At 34.7% G+C, this 21,395-nt stretch overlaps 1 protein-coding gene and 1 long non-coding RNA gene across 3 annotated transcripts in view; one reads left to right on the top strand and one right to left on the bottom strand.

The window, feature by feature from the left end:
* Positions 1-357: 357 nt before the first annotated feature.
* Positions 358-21,395, bottom strand: part of LOC116176297 (elongation of very long chain fatty acids protein AAEL008004) — a 32,799-nt gene continuing 11,761 nt past the window's right edge. Inside the window, exons 2-7 of the mRNA XM_031494790.1 lie at positions 4,356-4,419; positions 1,852-2,042; positions 1,528-1,608; positions 1,317-1,479; positions 848-984; positions 358-798 (exon numbers count right to left, since the gene is read on the bottom strand). Coding sequence (XP_031350650.1) covers positions 622-798; positions 848-984; positions 1,317-1,479; positions 1,528-1,608; positions 1,852-2,042; positions 4,356-4,419 — 813 coding nt within the window. The 3' untranslated portion in view covers positions 358-621. The remainder of the gene's footprint in view (positions 799-847; positions 985-1,316; positions 1,480-1,527; positions 1,609-1,851; positions 2,043-4,355; positions 4,420-21,395) is intronic.
* LOC116176306 lies at positions 8,464-9,239 on the top strand. 2 transcript variants are annotated; one of them, XR_004146425.1, is made up of 3 exons: positions 8,464-8,623; positions 8,684-8,900; positions 8,960-9,239. It is a non-coding gene; the product is annotated as an uncharacterized LOC116176306 (long non-coding RNA). The 2 variants fall into 2 exon arrangements; XR_004146424.1 differs by having other exon boundaries at positions 8,957-9,239.

Raw genomic sequence — 21,395 nt, 5'->3', positions numbered from 1 at the left:
TGGTATAAGCTTAAATCAAGCATTGCAACACTTTAATGGCATTATCCCGGAAACAGGTATAATAATGATAATGTAATAATGAAAGTGTACACGGTACATCGCATGTAATGGAAATAAAATTATTGTTTACATAAAATAATTGTTTTTATTCTATTGACAATGAATTAACTTAACCTTTCGACAGTTTGCCGTTTATGACAGTTTTATTAGCTTATCCTCAGTGTTCACCCTTTGCGATGTTTTGACAACGTAATTGCACTTCAATATTCATGAAGGTTGCTACAAACGGCTCCTCACACAAATTGTCGAAATTTCCAAAGGAGGTCGAGGACATTATTACGAAAAGATCTTTCAAAACGGAGTGCGAGTATTTTATTTCAATAAAATGCTAAATATCAACTAGAACCACCTGATTTGAGTGGCTTAAATATTAACTCATGTACAAAAAGTTTATAAATTAATTATATTCACAACAGTATAAAAAACGACTACATTGAGCAAGACACTTATTTCATAGAACAATTCAATTGTTCTTATCCTACTTATTAATGTAAACATTTATGGATTATGACTAGGTTATAAAATAGTCTTTACAATAAAATACGATTTTAAATAAATAAATTATTCCCGTTTGATTCTTCTTTGTTGGGACGCGAGGTACGTTTGGTAGTAGAAATTTGAAAATAGCAGAATGAACATGGTCGAGTGTAGCAGAAGTAAAACGCCAATTATTGTTGGGTACCCGCAATCGACCCAGAATAATTGCGCCGAATGCACAAATACCATCGTGAATTGTACCTAAAACGTTTAGCGTTAAGATCGTATGCTATTAGAGCATGATTATTACCAGTTGTAAGCTGGTGAGGTGCTTTTTCCACCACAGGTACTTCTGGTACTCGGGGCCCATTGCCGATACCATGTAATAAAAGTACATGACGACGTGTACCAAATTGTTGATTAAGTTAGAGAAGGTTCCGTGACCACCTGTAAAAAATCTAATATTGCAGAACAGTTTTACTATAACACAGTTTTTCAATTTGGAGACGGTTAATATAATGCAATTTTACTTTCTAACCAGTTCACAGTGTAGGTACAATATTAACCTAAATATTAAGTACGTGTGACGTTGAGCAATGATTTAAGGTAGGACTACTAGTAAACTATGTCTCTTTAACGGATGGCAGTTTGCGCGCTGAAGGAAATATCTTAGTCACTTTGTGCTAATGCTTTAATAATGGAAAACTCAAATAAGGAAAGATATATCGCTGAGTGGTTTACGACGCATTCTTGCCTATGACAAGGTAATTAATTCTCACCTGCTATAAATTTAACTAAAATCCAAGTTTCTAAAGGCGTCAAGCTGTGATGATATACATGTAAGAGTGTGACTTGGCTCTCCTTCTTTCGCATTACAAAGAAAATGGTATCCGCAAATTCTGTCAACTTCGAAATGTAGTACCACCAGCACAAATTGGCCATCTGCAACGGAATCTTTAGAGATCAACGATTACTGTCACTTTAACTTACTCTTATCGCCTTTTGCCCGTAGGAGTAATCGACAGGCTCGCATTTGTAACTGTAGTCGAAAAACCACCCGCTCATCAAATGCTGCAAAAAAACATGGTTAACCAACCACCTATCCTTGAACTCAAGCAACTAGCAAGGTCTATGTGCAATTCAATGAACGTCCTTGAGGTGAAAGCGTACCCGGAAGAAATGGTACCGGTTATACCATTAACGGCATGTGTTACAAACGCGATACCTATTATATGAACGTTGTGCAACTTTACGTTCCATGATCAAGGTTACAAATGAAAGATTGCAAATGAAAGATTGGTTCAGTAAACTTACCTCGTATAACATGAATATACTAAATAATACTTGAAATCCGTTGTAAACTATTAAAATTTCTCTTAATTTAAAAGGTTTCCGATCCCTCATGATTCTTGGCCCTAGTATTATGACTGCGTACAAGTATGTCACCACCATTAAAAGTGTTGGTACTGGACTGTGCATTAAGGGCCAATCTGTTGTGCGGGGGTCTGTAAGTAAAACAATACATAATTAATTGACAGAGAGAACAAAGTGGTAAATTAGCTAGCTAGTCCATTGAAATGTTACATTTTTTTGGGCTTAGTGTGCGTTTGTCAGAAGACGCAATTTTATTTTTTAGATATCAAGGAGGGGTTAGTCTATAGTTAAATCCAAGTTTGTGGGGTTGTAGCCCTTGTCCCGCGGCCGCCATCTTGACAAAATGGGTGCAAATGGTTTTTATGGTTTATCTGACAAACTATTGGTCTCACAAAAAATTTGTTCAGACATTTTTGAATAAAAATAATTCTCTACAACTTTGGTTCAGTAAATTTTAGTCGTATAACCAAAAGTACCAAAGTTATAAACGAAAATCTAGACGAAAATTGATGAACATTTTGTAAAAAATTTTCAATTGGTCGTTATAACTTTTTTTCTGGTCATTTTACAAAAAAATGACATCAGGCCATTTTTATAGAGGAGTTTTCAAGGAATAATTTTCATTACAAACTTTTTCGATTTTATTCATTCATTAAGATTTTATAGCGCTTCAGTGTTAAACTATACATAAATATTAATGATTTTAACGTACCTTTCTAATGTTCTAAATGACATAATTACTGTTTCCTTAGCCTTTTTGATGGACCAGGCTGCGTTGGAATTGAAGACGAGATAAATGTACCTACTCGTTGTCGCTGATTTAGCGAATCGTTTGTATCGCTGTTAAAAAAATCATCATCTTTATTGCCACCATATAAAAGGAAAAAATGTTCACCAATGACAGTGAGCAGAGCAAGATCGATTCTCTTACTGAGGAACAACGCTATTCCACTTGCTAACTCTGGATGTTTCTCCAGGGTTATGAGAAATTTTAGTTTGCCAATGTTGTAAGCTGCTGATGTGTTACGTCCTGAAAAAGCATGAAGAAACAGCAAATTATCCGCAATGACGTTTTTGTGCATAAAACCTGACGGAGAATACAATTGCTGTACGTCCTTTTCACGGTTTAAAAAACATATTTCTTTGTTCCAAAAGCCGTGAGCAACACAAGTATGTCGATATCTTCAGCTACAATAGTAACTGAGGCAAACGATTGGGATGCAGCAAAAGCAGAACGAACGATGAGGGTGTCTGCATCTGATTGTACTTGGTCGACAGTGAAACCCACCTCTGAGAATGAATTTTTGAGAAGTACAATGAAATTAGCCTTGTTCTTCTCATTGCCAAGAAATTTCTCATGTGATAACGTCGGTACGGTGTTCTTATCGAATTGTACTTCTGTTTCTGTCGACTGATGTTTCTTCGTGCGACGCAAACGCAACCAAGACATCGGGGTCTTCTGAGTAGCCGTCTCGTAAAGACAACACTAATACGTAGATGTTCTTTTATCCCCACACGGTTACTATCTTTTATCCCTGCACAGTATTATCGAAAATGAACACTCTGATTTCATGAATCTAGAGAATTTATTGTATTCGTTTCGTAGCGCTGTAAAAACTTAATTAATGAATAAAATTGAAAAAGTTTGTAATAAAAAATATTCCTTGAAAACCCCTCTAAAAAAATGATCTGAGGTTATTTTTTTGTAAAATGACCATAAAAAAAGTTATAACGCCCAATTGAATTTTTTTTACAAAAGTTCATCAATTTTCGTTTAACTTTGTTACTTTTGGTTATACGACTGGACCAAAGTTGTAGACAATTTTATTCTCATTCAAAAATGTCTGAACAAATTTTTTGTGAGACCTATAGTTTGTCAGATAAACCATAAAAACCATTTGCACCCCTTTTTTCAAGATGGCGGCCGCGGGACAAGGGCTGCAACCCCACAAACTTGGATTTAACTTTAGACTAACCCCCCGTTGATATCTAAAAAATAAAATTGCGTCCTCTGACAAACGCAACCCCAAATGTAACTTTTCAATGGACTAAGCAGTGTAGCAAGATTATTGTTGTAGTATGGTAATTATGAACGCAAAGATTTAATTTATTCAAACTGCTTCACATTTGGTAACTGTCCTCTCGGCAAGGTTGTTATGTTGTTGCTAAAATATCAAAAGCGAAAACATATAATGCGCCGCATTGGTACTTATGACCCAAATTTTTATACACAGAATAATTTCGTTTAACCCCTCTCACTTTGTTCAAACTACCAGCACATGCAAAATTATGAAATAATAGGATCCATATGATCCATTCCATCGAATTATTATACACTAACCTCCGTAATTAGTTTTTCGAGTAAAAAAAGAGAAAATAAAAATTATGTATTTTTCTGTTATGCAATGATTGTTTATTTAAAAATTATTGTTGAATATACTTACCACTAATTCTATCGACTATTCCTACGTAGCTATCTAACGCTAGGCGTACCAAACTGGCCATTTCCTGAAACAGCAAAGAAAAATTTTGTTAACATTGATGCTTGGATGGACCAGTTTCAGCAACATGAGTCTTTCAAGTGTTGCATTTAGACAAATTGTGTTCCAATAACATCAGCAACGGATATAATAGTTGCATACTGCACTAGTTACGTTCCACTTTTACCTACTCTGTGTTTATTAGGACAGCTCTAAGAAAGGTAACCGTTACAAAAAATTAAGAAATTGAAGATGGGCTTCAAAATCTATTTTCATGGACGTACCGCGATCTTAATTACATCGGAAATGTTTAGGTAATCTGCAACTGCACCTTTGCGGAACAATGATAGTTATGGCAATGTTTCCTAGAATAACAGATCTAATTGTAAAAACCGTTGTTATCAGAGTAGTGTTTTAATAACCGTATACAGAATATATGTAAGTAAAATTTCTGCTTTTTCTTTCATTTATTCAATCTCCACTAAAACCAATAGGCCCACGCGCTTTCTGTCGCAATAAGGGCAGCTAAATTAGCAGCGTTTCATAATGGGTCCATCTTTGTTAGTTGACCTCATACAATCTTTTGGTTTTGAAAGTGTGGAACTTGACTTGAAGAATGCATTCGATTCTGTAGACCACAAGCTGCTTGGTAATAAATTAAGTCGCTAAAATGTAACCAGTACTCGCAGTAGAGAAAATGTAAAAATGTTGCAATGTAGAGGTTCAAGCCTTTGATGCGAATTTTGCACAGGAGCACAGGGTTCCCACAATATGCAGATCTAGATGGGTTTGAGCGGAGGTTATATAAAAAAATTGTCCTCTAACATCCCTAACTTCACGGCAAGCTTAACGAATGTCACACATTTGATTGCAAATATGTATCTAATATCGTTAGGAAAAGGATAGAAGACGAGCAGGCGTAACGGCCCATCACGTATTTGAGGGAGGTGAGGCGGTGCAGCCGCCGAAACCGTGCCTATGTTACAGGAAAAAAATTGCTCACCATGTATCTAATGGCAACATTTTGAACATCTTTATATTGATTGAAATATAATGATCATTCAAGATTTTTGTTATCCCATTCGCACAAAATACAGGGCGATAAAAACAACATTTTCTAGATATTTCATTTACGAATTTTATAGAAGCAATTACCAAAGATCGGCGCCTCCCTTATTTAGGGGCATTTGGTCACTATTTAATTATGTTAAATTTACCCACGTGGTACATTTCTTTTATTGCGGCAATGAGTTTTCTAATACGGTCGTTTTGTTTAGGCTACCAAAGTCCTAATAATATAAGGGCAACATGCTTATTTTCGGGTCTTCGTTACCTGGCCATTAGAATTGGACTTATTCATTCTCACTGTGTGTATGTTTCGAAAACGATTTAAACAATTTCCGAGACAATTTCCGATTGGTTCAGGTGCGATATTTAGGTTCGATGGTTTCCAAAATAACTTCTACAATGAATTTTAAGTTCATTCTGTTATAGCCATTAGAAAGATGAAACACGAATCTGGAATGTAAAAAATGTCGAAGAAAAGATGCAAGAGCGCAGTATTATACTGCTCACCTGTTGACACCTGGTCCTTCTTATTCATATTTTAGAACATAAAAATTTCCATAAAACATTTAAGAAGACATAGAGATTCTTAATAGTGTTGCATGCCAATTAAAATTATGCGTGTTTTAAAATGTAGTAACTTTTACTTTATTGCATAGCCGCCCACAAAATATTAAGATGACATAGTTAGATAGTTACTCAGCTTATTATTTTAAATAGCATCCAATTATTTGGAGAGCAGAATGTGCAATTTTCAGTATGTGATCGCCATTTTAAACGATAGCGTGTGAAATTCATTCTACGATTACTACATCACAAAATACCTGTGACCGCAAAAAAATGCCAGCCCCTTTTTATACCAGCTCAATTTTGGTCTTTCGTTAAGATATGAAAAATAGTTCACAATCAGCCAATCTTTCTCACTTTTGCTGATAAATGGTGCACCGCAAGGATCCATTTGGTCTTATGCTATTCCTAATTTGTATAGGGTAGTGCCCAACTATTACGTTTTGCTGATTATAAGTACTGCCAAAAGATGGACCCGAATGTAAAAAGTAACAGAGATAACAGAGATGTATTATATTGAGTTTGACAAAAAAAATCATCATTCGAAGACTAAACACTCAGTTGCCACAAATTCATTCATAACTGCTTACTATGTCGTATTTAATATTCCAAATAAAGCAAAGTTAAATCTGGAAATACATTATTTAACCTTTTTTTGGGTTTAGTGACTAACGGCTAACTATATCAACATATCATGCAAGGAAAAATTGAAGTAATTTTTAGCCTTCACACTGCAGAGTATGCAGAGTGGGCGACGCCTAATTTAAAGAAGGTTCCTACTCTCAAGGCGGCAATGCGGGATGTCGAGATGTTGGGGGAGCTCACAGAAGATATGAAGGAACCTGCTACAGAAGTTGCTTGCGGAGAAACCGACCAAGTTTAACTGAACATTTTCAAGATAGTAAAAGCAATTCTAGAACTTAACCGTAAAAATTATTGCTAATTATACCCGCATCAGAATCGCCGTTTAAAACAGTTTTGTATTAATTCACCAATGAGTAGAAAATTTAAATAATTTTGACATTTCCTTTATATATTGCCAGTATTATCGACGCAGTTTGTGTGAAAAATGTTACCTACTCATCCACGCCAATAAGTTTTCATACTCTTTATAATAGGCTTTTGCGTTTGGATTTGGCAGGTAACATATTTTCTTGTGCTTCTGCAACAAGCCATTGAATGTACGGTCTTTTTCAACCGAAGTCCTTTTATTTACGAAAACGGCGATTCTTATAAGCAAACCTCAAGTGACAATTCCATGGAATTACGAATAACCAGCCCACTTAATCAAAAATTAATTCGAGTATAACGTCAGTCTGCTTTTATTACCCTTATTTTTAAATGATATTGCAGGCGTAATAAAAAATCCTATAACAAACGCGCAACGTTGCAAGTGCTTTAAGACATGATTATAAACTTGTTTTATTAATATATTATTATTTGTTTTACTTTAATGTTTAAATATTTCAATTTTTCAATTGTTTTCTCAACACTGTTTTTCGTTGTTATTTTCTTGAAAAATGACCTCTCAAAACTCAAAAGATGTATTGTGAAAACTATTTGGTCAACAAATACGTTTTTCGTATTATATTGTAGTAAATTAGATTAGATTAAATAATCGACTTTAAAAACGTAGCAAATAAAGGGTTTCGCCCGCCATTTAATATTTTAATTAAGCACAAATATTAGTGGCTGCGTAATATCTCAAAAGATGCGCTTTATTCGAAAATCAACAACCCAAAAATAGCGTTGTTTCGTTTTTAATGCACCACTCTGTATAAAATGGCAACACTCTTTTCTAATGAAATGGATCTGGGTTGCATAATTTAGGTAAAACTTCTAAGCAATGTATACTTCCGTTTGTTCATTCGTGTGAGGAACAAGATCTCGGTACCGGAAAGTCGTTGATGTCTCGTTTTATAGACCCCCGTGATCCCGCACGTGAAATGTTACCCAAATTTTGGCAAAATGTTTCAGATTAGCACCAATTTCGTTAGTAAAATGGAAAAACACATTGACTTGATGCACAGGAATTAGATTTTATACTCTTCCTGTCATACTCCCTTTTTGGTTAATTTGGTAGAGCAAAATCTGCATTAATGATTTCGTATTGGAAACGGTAAAACGCATTGCCATGGTGCACAATGACTAACTTATGTGCTCCTCCCGTCTTGGTCAAATTTCGGGGAAACGCAGCAAAGCGGTGCCGCAATATGCAAGACACGTAGCTTGTTTAACTTGTTTTATATTGCTCAAAGCCTGCATTTGTTTTTACGCCAAAAGATTACAAGGTCTGACCTTTTGTTTATACTTTATAGTAATGAAATAAACAAACAAATCAACAGCACGTCAAATGCAAACTATTAATACTAAAAGTAAATTCCGGCAGATTGTTCCACACCATAAGTCAGTGTACTTTTTTGCATACCTACCTGATACTGTGACGTGTATGCAAATTTTATACCGATTTTGTTTACTTTTATGTCATTGTTTTTATTTAGTTCGTATGTTTATAAGTTACATTTTGTGTTGATGTCAGTTAAAGTAACCAATCAAATGAGCAACTGATGTGACGAGCTACTGTTTGTTTCACGTGAAAAGTAAGTTGTAAAATACAGGATCTCAACAGTCAAAAGCTGGTGAGTAATTCTCTCTTGTAGGATAATACACGCTGTAGTAAGCTAGAAGAGTAAACAGGAAGTAACGGTCGTTGACTTAGCGTACACATTTAAAAAAAGTTAAATCTGGAAGTTTATCTTTTCTTTTTATTTGTTGAACCCTGTGTGGGGGCGGGGAAAGAATATTTCCACTGTAGAGAGACGTTGGATGCAGTAAACGTCCACTAATCAATCCGCCGTTGCAACTTATGTAAAGGAGGTAGGTTTACCAGATTTGAAACATCGCAGGTTTGTTGTTTTTTTGTTTCTTATCAGCAGGAAGCCCTGTTGGAATAATTGGTGGAGGTGGATGCCTTGGATTTTTGAGCTAGCCGTCGGTACAATTGACATTTACAGAGCGCCCTTTCATACCTTGCACTGAGGACGCAATCGTGATGACATCTTAAACATAATACCGACGATACCTCTCATCCGCTCATGGTTAATGTGATCAGACATGTCGACAGTAATAGCAACAATATACAAATACGTACACCATTACTAATTGTAGCCCTTCTCAGTTCAAATTTTAAAGCTCACGATAATAGTACATTATATATCAAGGTAGAGAAGTCCACTATTATTGCCTGAGCACCAAGATTACATCTCGAGGCGCTTGCGCCGAGGGGTGTAAGGTGCGAAGGCAATAATAGACTTCTCTACCGTGGTATATATACTATTTTTTTCACTACTAGCACTTGAAATCCTCTAAATTAACATATTATATTGATAAGAGAGTTAACGGTTGGACAGAATTGTTTGTTTCTTAATTTAACATGTCAATCAAGTACGTGGAAGTACAAGTCAAACAGGCCGTATTTTGTTCTGTCATTGAGATTTTTCAAAGAGTAATTTCGTTCGAATTTTTTCAAAATGTGATAATTTTAGGTATGTAATTTCTCTGGAAATTGCGAATGGTGGCAATTATTCGTTTTAGAGAACTTGTCTAAACGTTCATTGAGCGAAATTTCGGGTTGTGTTTTCTAAAAGTGACAGCGTGACAGTTCTCATTATTGACTACTAGTTAATAATAAAAAATTATTAACCACTTTGAACAAATGCCGAGAAAGCCTACTTTACAAGTGGAAAAAAGGTTAATAATCATGTCATCAGACGCTAGTAGTGAAAAAAAGAATCTATTGGTATCAATCTGTTGGTGAAACAAGAAACAAGAAATTTGTACAAATTCTTTGGGACATTTTCAACGAAGAGCGTTATTGAACCGTCAAACATGTTAATCTTATGAACTGGTACCGGTACATACAGGGTGTTTTTTTGGGAGCTTTAGTTAAAAGTTTCTGGGAAAGTAAAATAGGTAGGTTTTTGAAAATTTGTACTTAGGAGTTACTCTGAAGGCCGAATCGATGTAAAATATATTTGAAATGGCCGCACTTCCGGAAACACCGGAAGTAGATAGTAACTTCGTTATTTTAAATGGCAACCCCTATTTTTTATTGCATTTTTGGATTCTACGTGAAATTTCACTTCTTTTGATACCCATATGTCGTATCTACCATTTATGGTTTTTAAGTTATTTTGACTTTAAGAAAAAAAATGGCGGATGCAGATGGTACCTTGATAATTGATTACTTGAAAACGGTTGTAGTCATGGCAACCTATTTTTATCAGTGCATAGAGAATGAATAGGGCTTTCTTTTAGTGCACTTAAAAAAAAGTTAAGTTGCGTACGACCGCCCCTATGGATATCCAAATTTATGAAACTTCAAAGACTAAAAACTCAGTTTTTTTTTAATGGAATGACCATGTTCTTACTATTCCATGAGATAGAGAATCGAAATGGGCATATTTTGACAATACATGTTCCTATAGCTATCTTTAACAGTTTCTGACTTATTCCCATTTTATTGAATTGACACTATTTTTTTAGGATTTTCTTTTTAGTAGTCGGCCATGATTCTATAACAATTGAATTTTAAACAAATCTAGTGACACTAATCCATCACCCACTGTTATAGGTTAACATAAGTTTTTCAAAAATCGAAAAATGACTCGCAGTGGTTTCACCTATTTTGGAATTTAATTGTTATTTATGGTGAAATGGGCAGAATCCTAATGCACTACAAACCGTTGAAGCAGAAGTGATACAAAGCTCTACAAGAGAATATTTAACAAAGTGAATTGAATTGCAAATGCAAGATTAACAAAATAAATTCAATGCAAAATATAAAAAACTTTGTTGAAACATTTTTGGTATGGAATTGTTGCTAGAACAGATATCGCATTACCTCTCTTAATTTCCAGACTTATACGTTGTTTAAGAAATTCAGTTGAACGACTCTGTTTAGATTTTTCAAAAATTTTCTGTCCTATATCCTATTAAATGAGTTATTTATTAATGAATTATTTAGACTAGAACTAGAATCAGTGGTATTAAAGAATCCATTCCTTGATTTGTTTAAAATTCGATTGTTATAAAATCATGGCCAACTACTAAAAAGAAAATGCGAAAAAAAATGGCATCAATTCCGAGATCAATCCAATGAAATGGAAATAAATCAGAAACTGTTAAAGATAGCTATAGGAACATGTAATATCAAAATATGCCAATTTCGATTCTCTATCTCATGCAATATTAAGAACAGGGTCATTCCATTTAAAAAAACTGAGTTTATAGACTTTGAAGTTTCTTAAATTTGGATCTCCATAGGTGCGGTTGTACGCAACTTAACTTTGTTTTAAGTACAGTAAAAGAAAGCCATATTCATTCTCTATGCAATGATAAAAATGGGTTGCCATGACTATAACCTTTTTCAAGTAATCAATTATCAAGGTACCATCTGCATCCGCCATTTTTTTTTCTTAAAGTCAAAATAACTTAAAAACCATAAATGGCAGATATGACATATGTGTATCAAAAGAACTGAAATTTCACGTAGAATCCAAAAATGCAATAAAAAATAGGGGTTGCCATTTAAAATAACGAAGTTACTATCTACTTCCGGTGTTTCCGGAAGTGCGGCCATTTTGAAAATATTTTACATCGATTCGGCCTTCAGAGTAACTCCTAAGTACAAATTTTCAAAATCCTACCTATTTTACTTTCCCAGAAACTTTTAACTAAAGCTCCCAAAAAAACACCCTGTATAGTTAAGTGGTCAAATCGAAAAACGACTCTGTTTCTTAGTTCTAACGGCATTTTATGAGCCATTTTGGCCACATGGTTTTTTAGATGTAAAAAAATATGCTGAACCCGATTCTGGATGTTGCCAGGCCGAATTTTGCACTAGTTCACAAATACAGCACGATGGCGCCACTATCTATTGTATTGTGTACTATTTAGTATTAAATTGTTTTCCATAATTTATTACTTAATATATACGTAAGAGTTGGTTAATTAACTTCATAGCTAGTTCGGAAAATGTAGGAAAATATATCATGTGGTGATATAGGTATAGGGTGTCCCAAAAAAGCTGTGAATTAATTAAATTAGCGTTTTACATTTTCCTCCACAAATTTTGTTTGTTATTAAATTTTGTGCTTTTTAATAATAAGTATTTAGGTTTTTTCCAACTATATATATAAATATATATATATAAAAATTGCGTATTTTTTCCAATGAATTCAAATCTGCAATTAAAAAAACAAAACTACATCGCATTTTTCAGATGATAAAAAAAATGTGACTTTGATATGGAACACCTTGTGTATTATTACATAATATGACAGGTTATTAAATTCTTTATAAAACACTATAGCAAAAATATTTTAAATAACCAACATTTTCAAATTATTGACGATCGCTTAGGACATAGAGAGTTTATAATTTTGCGGTGCCTGTCCATCTGTTCCGAGATCGGTTCATTAGCACGATACCTCGAAAACGAATGGACCGCCGATTATGATGAAATTTTGCATTTGGATAATAAAGAAGACCCTTTTGACATCTCCGTTAGTTATAAACCGAATTGCATGAAATTCAATATGGGCATAGGCGAGGGCATAGTTTTAGCCATATAATACGCAATGGCAAAAGTTGGGCCTAATCAATTCTACATTCACAGTGCCCTTTTTGAGTTGCAAACTTTTTTATTTATGAAAGTATTTAAATAAAATTTGATACATAAGCACTTGGAATAAAAGCAAATCTAACACCAGGTTCAAAATTTGGTTTTTCACATGCTATAGCCACTACCTATAGTAGTATCTCGAGTAGTATTAAATGGCATTAAATGTAAATTAATTACATTAACTTAGCATTAACCACATTAAATTACATTAACTGAATTAACTTGAAATTAACTGCATTTACAGAACATATTAACTACATTAAAAGTTAATTTAATTATTAACTACTATTTGCACACCGAATTAACTAGGTGGTTTACCCCTCGGTTCTCGCCGACACAGTGCAGCGGCGCCACTTGCTACACTCAAATTGTTTATTTACCGCCCGCCAAGATACAGACTTTATTTACAAAAAATATGATTTCATTTTTTGGGGTAATGTTCAGAAGTAACTTATCTAGAAAACTGTCGGTTTACTTTTTCCATAAATCGTCTTGATCGAGAGTAAAGCAATAAAACAGGTTAGCGCAATAATCGGTGCAAAATATCTAATCTTTAAACAGCCGGTATTCAGTTGCTATAAACTTTTTTAAAAAATAGTCCGAACATTTTGTAGATAAAGGTCTAAATTTATAAAATATAAAATTTATATATTATTAATATTAAATTTTATTTTTCAAAAACAGGGTACAGAAGGGCGTAGAGTTGCATCTTCTCATGATGCCGGGGACATTTTGTACCATACGTATTGTCTCGCAAATGCGATAAGGGACACTGAAAAATCGAATGGTCAGACTAGTCCTCCCAAAAACTTGGCTTTAAATAAATATAGCTATGAACTAAAAGTGCACAAATATCTACAAGAGTCTTGGCGACTGCTTCAATCGTAAAAAAAATGAGCAGAATGATGAAGAAATTTAAGTTCCGTTAAAATTTTTAAACGAAATATAGGTAATACATTTGCCGTCAGAATTATCTCTATATTGTTACCGTGTTGTCTGTGTAATGTACCCAATATATGTTTTGCAATTTTCTGTGCCTCCTGTATGTTTTTTAACACCTCAATCCGAAAAACTATGTAAAATGCGTCTGGCATAAAAATTTATATATTTGGCCGCCATTTTGAAATTAGCCAAAAATCAGCTTGGCAACATCCGAATTCGGGTTCAGCAGACATTTTTACCCTTATAAACGCACGTTTCCAAAATGGCTCATTAAATGCCGTTAGACTTGCGATTTATTAACTATGGCCACCCAACTAATAGGAGGCCAGAGCGGAATATCTACTGGGGAAGGGCTTTGGGGCACACCAGGTGGCGTAATTATTGAATATGAGTGGAGTTGCGTCATCTTTCGCCTTCTCGCGTGGCAGTACTAGTATTAGGTAGGTATGTTTATTAGGGTTTTACAAATGTTGATTTTACGTCATGGCAAAATTGCCGGACACATAGATCAGTTGCAAAAAATTTATTAATTTATATAAATTATGTATTAATCAAATGAATCACTTTGCATCTGATTTCTGAAAAGTGGTCCTTGAGAAGTGTATCAACGCATACAAACATTTTAACAATAACTGCTAGCTCGGCAGTTCGACAACAAGCAAAGCAACAGAATTTAAGGAATGGTAAATAAAGAACGTATATAATGCGGCATTTTTCTATGCCCATTTCTGTACAAGTGTTCTGTGTTGGATTCTTGCACTCGTTAACGACATCAGTTGCCCTCTTTTTTATATCTAAGTGCTTTATGCAACGAGAAAAACTTTTTATACTACTAAGAGCGAGAGCGTTTAACGAACGTTTGAGTGAAAACCAGACCGTTACCAAATTTCTGTGCATTTTACCTTCTGGAATTCCTCTTGGTAGAAGTCATTTGAAGTTCCATTATTTAATGTGAGATAATGTGTTTATTAGCGTCAGTGTCAGTAAACTTTTTCATGTTCGTCACTGTCATTATCCTTTTTCAAATTCATTGAACATTCCTCTGTGATGGAAGTCTGCGTCTATCATGAGCAGGTTGTATGAGGTTTGGTGAGAATTGTCCTGCCCCACCTGCACTGCATTGGGAGCTTTAACTACGCAGATTTTATGAGTTCTAAATATTTTGGAAAGGGTAGTTCTGAAATAGAAACCTCGCAGTTGTGACAAAATTTATATTTTGTTACCAATTAAGTTGATGTTGAATGGAAGACGAGGCCCTTAGGGAAATCAGGTTTTCTTTAAATTGCTGCTATAGTACCAGAACTTTATTTGTGATTTTAAAAGAATGAGACAGAAACACGAGGCCCATAAGCAGGTATAATGCATGAGAAGGTAAAAATATAATTTAGACCACGTCATTTTCTTTGAACTTTCAGACAGATATTGCCTTAAACCTTTGAGTCAGATTTGTCGGGGAATGAAGTTGAAATTTAAAGTGGGCGAACCCACTTAATTGAAGACGTGAGGTGAGACTAAAGGAAAGAAGAAATATTGACTGTTTTGATGGGAGTAAAACAAAATCAAAGACTAACAGAATGCCACACAAGATCTTTATCCATGCTTTCGAGAATCTGATGCAAGTTTGCCAATTAATACCGACAACTTTGTACTAAAATTTCCATTCAACAAGAAATTGATATTCCCAGCCCGTCACTAAGCGATCTGTTTTCATATGGCTGAGTTGAAGCTACTTTTTCCAAGGGAGGATAGTATCTCCGACCAAAATAGCAGAATAACTATTGAAATATCGATAAAATCACGAAAAGAATATAAAGAAAATGAAAAAGATGAGAGAGCTAGTGGCAACCACCGTCAAATCAAATGTTTTAATTCTTACCAACTGTAAATGACGTAGTGAGTAATAAAAAGCTTGCCTCTTAAATATTCGCATCACTTCAAAAGATTTAAAGTGTGCACACTGCAATTTTGCAACAAATCTTCAACATATTCTGAAATGACATCTCTTAAGACACAAGTTTTCAAAGGATTTACAATGTGTAGAGTGTGGTAATTATACAACGAACTACTGTATATCAAATGCATAAGAAGATCACGCAACACTCATTATTCGTATTCTATGAATTGATCCTATTATTGCACCACGGAACCAGCTCCCGCAGACTTTAAATTAATGTTTGTCTGTCTGTCTCTTATGACTGTCTAAACCGCTCATCCGATTGCGATGAAACTTTGGGGAATGGTTGGCCCACGAACGTTTGTAAGTTAGTATAACACTTTCCGAAATTCCCAAGGGAACGGGAACAAGAAAAAAACAAGTTTTTATGTTTAACAGTTGAGAAAAGACTTGACATTTAGATCGTGGGTTTCTTTGAAGACGTTTTAAGCTGTAGTCTGAAAGAACTTTCCGAAGTACCTACGGGAGCAGGGTAGGGCAAAAAACGCGGCACAAAGGTCACTGGGACTGCTAGTTTTAAATAAATGAACCAAACGTTAACGGGTTTGAACTAAGAAACACGCTGTGAAGCGTCACCAGTAGTAGCTTCACGAGGCAAATTTTCACCTACGTGAACATCGTCTGCAGAAAGGAACAAAAGGTACTGTAATTCATATTATTTTGGTTCCCGTCTTTCGAACAGTTACTTACGAGCAGATTCACTAAAAGGCATTCGGATTCTATGGAACTAAAACTCATGCCAAACGAGCGTTTAATGTAGATTCGCCCCCAAGGAAACATGCCCTCTGAAAATTTGCTCTCCGATAATTCGACACCACAACAATCGCTTCTGGAAGATTCACCGCCGGAAAATTCACCCGCAATTCGCTTCAAGATTATTGGCCCGAAGATTTGACTTCAAGAAAACTCGTTTTTGTTCCCAGTAATATGTAAGTGGTCCTATCGTTGCTAGTAGCCAAATTAAAAAAGGAGTGAGGGATGGATTGGGGGGACTGTAATGAAAAGTTTCCCAACTACTGGCCTCGTTCCCGATCCCTTATCGTTATCGGTTACAATTGTTCAACACTGCATGCATTATATTGTAGAACGAAGAGCGGATATACCAAGGGCAAATATTCTGGAGGAAAATACCTATGGGGTAGGGAGAAAAATATTCCAGAAGCAAAATTCTGTATTATATCAATCCACTCTATCCACTATAATTATGTTCAACGACACTTGTTGTGTATCTCATTAAGAGAATCATGAAAACATATTTACTTACGAGTTGTGTTTGTCTTATAGTTCCTTGCAGGACTGTGGGGGGGGGGGGGGATTCTCCTTGAATGAAATGAAGACGTAGTGGTTATTTACCTACTTTCAACTAATTGAGATATATACTTAATTAGATTAAGAATTAATTGAATTATTATTTCCAGAAATGAAACACATTAATTCTTACATTGTAATCACAATATCAATCATTTGAAATCATTATACTCGTGTAATTGGAACCTCATTACAACAACCTTTGCAATTTGTAATTGTAATTGTTAAACCTGGTAAATATAATTGAATTAGGTACTAGTACATTTTAAAAGTAATTGCCACAACTTTGTTCGAGTGCATCTGAACACGACTACCGAAATTTGAATAGTAACCCTAGATAATACATCAAAGTAGAACACCAGAAAGAAACCAATCCACACAAATGAAAAAAAAATCCCTAGTTTTAAGACATGAACAAAAAAACAACACGGTGGACGGTGTTAGTAACCAAAATGACGAATGGAAGAAAGATGGTGGCAGAAAAGGGAGTAGCGAGTACTAAAGTAGCAACTCCAAAAATGAAGGCCAAAGATGGTACCTAAAAATAACGGAAAGAAACAGAAATTGAAGCTATAATATTGGACGATTAAACAGTGATGATAGACAGATTTACAAAGAACTATGGGGAAATACTCATCAGATGTGGGTTTCGAAATGATTATTTAAAAAATTAACACTTGTGAAAAATAGTAGGTCAGTGACAATGAAGAAATCGTTTATATCTAATTCGTTACGGAATCTTCCACTTCCTAACGCTGGTTTGATCTGGTCTACCGGCAACGATTCACACAACGACCAAAGGGCGCAATTACTTCATAACAAGGTTATGATAAACATTAGGCCTAAGGCCATCATCAGTCTGGTAAGGTCACCGACGTCTTAGGGCGGGCGGTTGTATTGATTTAATGCACATAAATCAAAAAGTAGGTACCTATACTTATACTATTTTCATAAGGGCGAATTTTTTAAACCATAATACTTACGGATTCCATGACTCTTGAAAATTCCGAAAATTACTGAGTGAAACTCAGTTCCGCCACTGTGCATACAAACAGGTATAAAGGAAAATGCAAAGGGATATACGGAAGCGTCCTAGCAGCATTGAATTTATAACTGTAGTTCAATGCTAGCAGCGCAGTGGGTAATTTTTGAAAATTAGTTGCAACCTTGGCGGGACCGAATTCAGTCTTCAGATCCGATGACTAAGCGCGCCTGATTGTGAAACGTCCCAAGGATTTTTAAACTTATTATTAGTACATCGCGCATTCATTATATGTTTCGGCAAATGTTTACATTATTTTGAATATTCAAATGTAAACAAACATAACTTTTATTTGTTACGAATTAAGGACGGTAGGACCTACAGATAGTATTGTTGAGTAACAACAAGCACACATTGTTTGCTGTATGCTGTATGTTAAAATAAATTAATACAAAAACATTGAGTTTCATATTATTACCTACTTTCAGATGTATGATTTACAAATTTCTTGATTAGGCAACGAATCTCATCGATTTCACTGGTTGCAACTTGGTTTTTGTTAGTTTTACATGAGTATGTCCGTAACGAATGCAATTGGCTAAATTCTATATTGAGAAAGCCAATAGAAATGTAATTACTGTCGAAAACCATCGGATACGCTCATATGACGTGACTAGATTAACAATTGCGTTCTGTCTGCTTTGTATTCATTCACTGAGTAAGGGATCTAAATTCACTGATTGATTCATTGTACAAGGATGGGGGGTGCCACTTCTAAAACTGAAAAGAAGCGACAAATGTTGGTAAGTGCGGATATATATGTATCGCCATTGTAACCCAAGGTAATATCCGGTATAAATTTACCATGGCGTATAGGTAGGTATTCACCTTGTGTCTCATTTGGGTTTTCTTTAGTCCTTTGAATGATTTACGTATAACCGGCAAATAAATTAATCTGAGATTCCATCTATAAGGTTTTTGAATGTGTACCTATAGGTACTTCGACACTTACGTGAAAGGTGATTCTATTATTCCAATCTAATTACCAAATTGAAAGGGATAGGAGCAAGGTGATTGAAATCTTGAGAATGAAATTACGTTGCAGATTCCTTTGCAATTACAAAACTTTTTTGGTGTGGCCTCCGGAAAATAACAACGACAAAACAAAATTTCCAAATGCAAATTATGCATGAAAACTTGTAAAGGCAATTGCGTGGAGACCAACTTCCGATTTATTTTATAGGCGACGGCTTTACATATAAATGAAGCGCACGAGGTGTAGAAAAACGTGGGTTCCGAATGTCATTGATACCCGCGATGGAAGACATTTTAGGACTCCAAGAGTTTATCAAAGTCTTCTTTTTCTTCTTCAAAAGATTTCAAGAGACTTCCAGAGGGTTAGAGAGCCTTTAGTTGAATTAAGGGTCTTACGGAGTCCATAATATCCTTCATCGCTTTAAGCGAGTGTTCGAGAATTGTCTTGAAGAGACAACTGTATCGTATAATTTTTTAAAACGAACAAAAACGTTCGTTAAAAAGACCTTTTCCTCCAAATTTTATGCAACAGAACCCAAAAAATAGAAATGAAGAGTGAACCGAAAGAAAAAATATGTAGACGATAAACTGACAAACCCTATAGTACTGTACTGTACTGTACCAATTTGCGGGTTTTAAATGGAACACTCAATATATTATTTCATTTTGAGACTCGTACATTTTATCTATAAGGTCTTATACCCAAATTTTGTCGTTTTTGGTATATAACACATAGTTATAAAAATAGGGGGTTTTATTTAAAAGGTTAAATTTAAGTGCATAAGTGTACTTATATCATGATACTACAGTATCATGAGTGTATATAGCATTTTAGGTAGAATCTAGAAATAAAATAATATATGGGGTTTTCCACTTAAAATAAGCACCTTATTTTGTAGGTACAGTACTAGTAGGATTTCGTCATAGTATGCGGGCATATGCACCTGCATATACACTGTGCCCAAGATAAGGATGTCTATCATGGGGATCTACGAAACCATATAGGACATAGAAGGTATGACGATTGTCAAATTATGGGGAAGATGCGCAATTAAAGAGTTATTATCATACTTTAAAAAAAAACAGAAAATTCCGATTATTTCGGAAGATATGCGAAAAAAACCGAAATTTGCCGATTTCGTTTATATTTTTTTCTGATGTTATTTGAATAAATTAAAAAAATAAAGACAATTTCTTATTACCACTGTTTCTCTACAAAATAGCATTGCAAAATGTTCAATACGACGTTTCGTTTCGAAAAAATGATCATCAACTTTATTTTTTTATATGGATAGTAAAAAAGTACATAATTACTTAAGTTTATTACAAATACAACTCTGTATTGTAGAGCTCAAAAAGTGGCAATGAAAAAGTGATTTTATTTTTTTGTCTGTTCAAATAACCGGTATAAAAAGGCCTCTAAAATCTAACAAAAAAAAGTTCTCCAATATTATTGGGGAAAAGACATTACCTGATAGATTTTGGTATCCGAAAATTCGAAATCATCAGAAATGAACCCATAAAAAAGAGGTATAGACCAAAAATCAATCTAAATAAAAGCAAAACTGTAGTAATCGCAATCGAAAAAAGTGTAATAAATAGTCAAGACTGAGCCGATAAAAGGAAGATATACCTAAACGAAAAGTTTTTAAAGAAAAAGATTTTAGTTTGATCTAATCGATTGAAAAACCTCAGAACTGGAATGATAGAATAAATATGTATATGAAGACCGTGTGAGAAAAGAATTGTCAGATAAATATATCTATGGGAAATTTAAAAATCGATCTCGTTAAGAATGAACCAATAGAAAAAAGGTATGGACCGAAATCCAACCACAAACTTTCAGAACGGGACAAAAAAGTTGATTCAGGTCAGCATAATCCAATAAATTAAAACTATCAAGATTCGACCGATGAAGTAAAAGATACATGCGAAAAATCCGTATAAAAAGTTTATTACATATAACCAATTCTTTTGATAGAACATTAGCTGGATTTAGACGGTTGCACCGCCTCACCTCGCTTACATACGTGATGGGCTATTACGACTGTTCACTTTCCAGAATTTCATCACTGAATATTAGACATCAGCGATCAAATATGTAATATTCGTTAAGCGTACTGATATTATATTATTATAGGTTACATGGAATAGATGGTAATGACGTTACTTTTTGGAAGTGTACGACGTTAAGGTGATATTCCTGGGAGCGAATTTTTCTTGGGAGCGAGCATACTGCCGGCAAATTTTTATAGGGAGAATCCGAGGTCGTTTTTCTTGAGAACGTGTGGTTAAAGACGAACTTTTCAGGGGAGTATATTCTGAGAACGAATGGTTCGCGAGCAAGTTCTTCCAGGGAGAGCTTCCCAAGAGCGTGCATCCTCCCGAGGCGATTGACACGCTTTGATGACAAATAACACTTTATATGACACTAAGACAGTTGTAGAAAAGGAAGCATTTACATAC

This window comes from Photinus pyralis, unplaced genomic scaffold (genome assembly GCF_008802855.1).
Source record: "Photinus pyralis isolate 1611_PpyrPB1 unplaced genomic scaffold, Ppyr1.3 Ppyr1.4_LG7, whole genome shotgun sequence".
Classification (NCBI taxonomy): Eukaryota; Metazoa; Arthropoda; class Insecta; order Coleoptera; family Lampyridae; genus Photinus; species Photinus pyralis.
The sequence above is the reverse complement of the archived record's forward strand: the minus strand, read 5'-3'. Positions and strand labels throughout refer to the sequence as shown.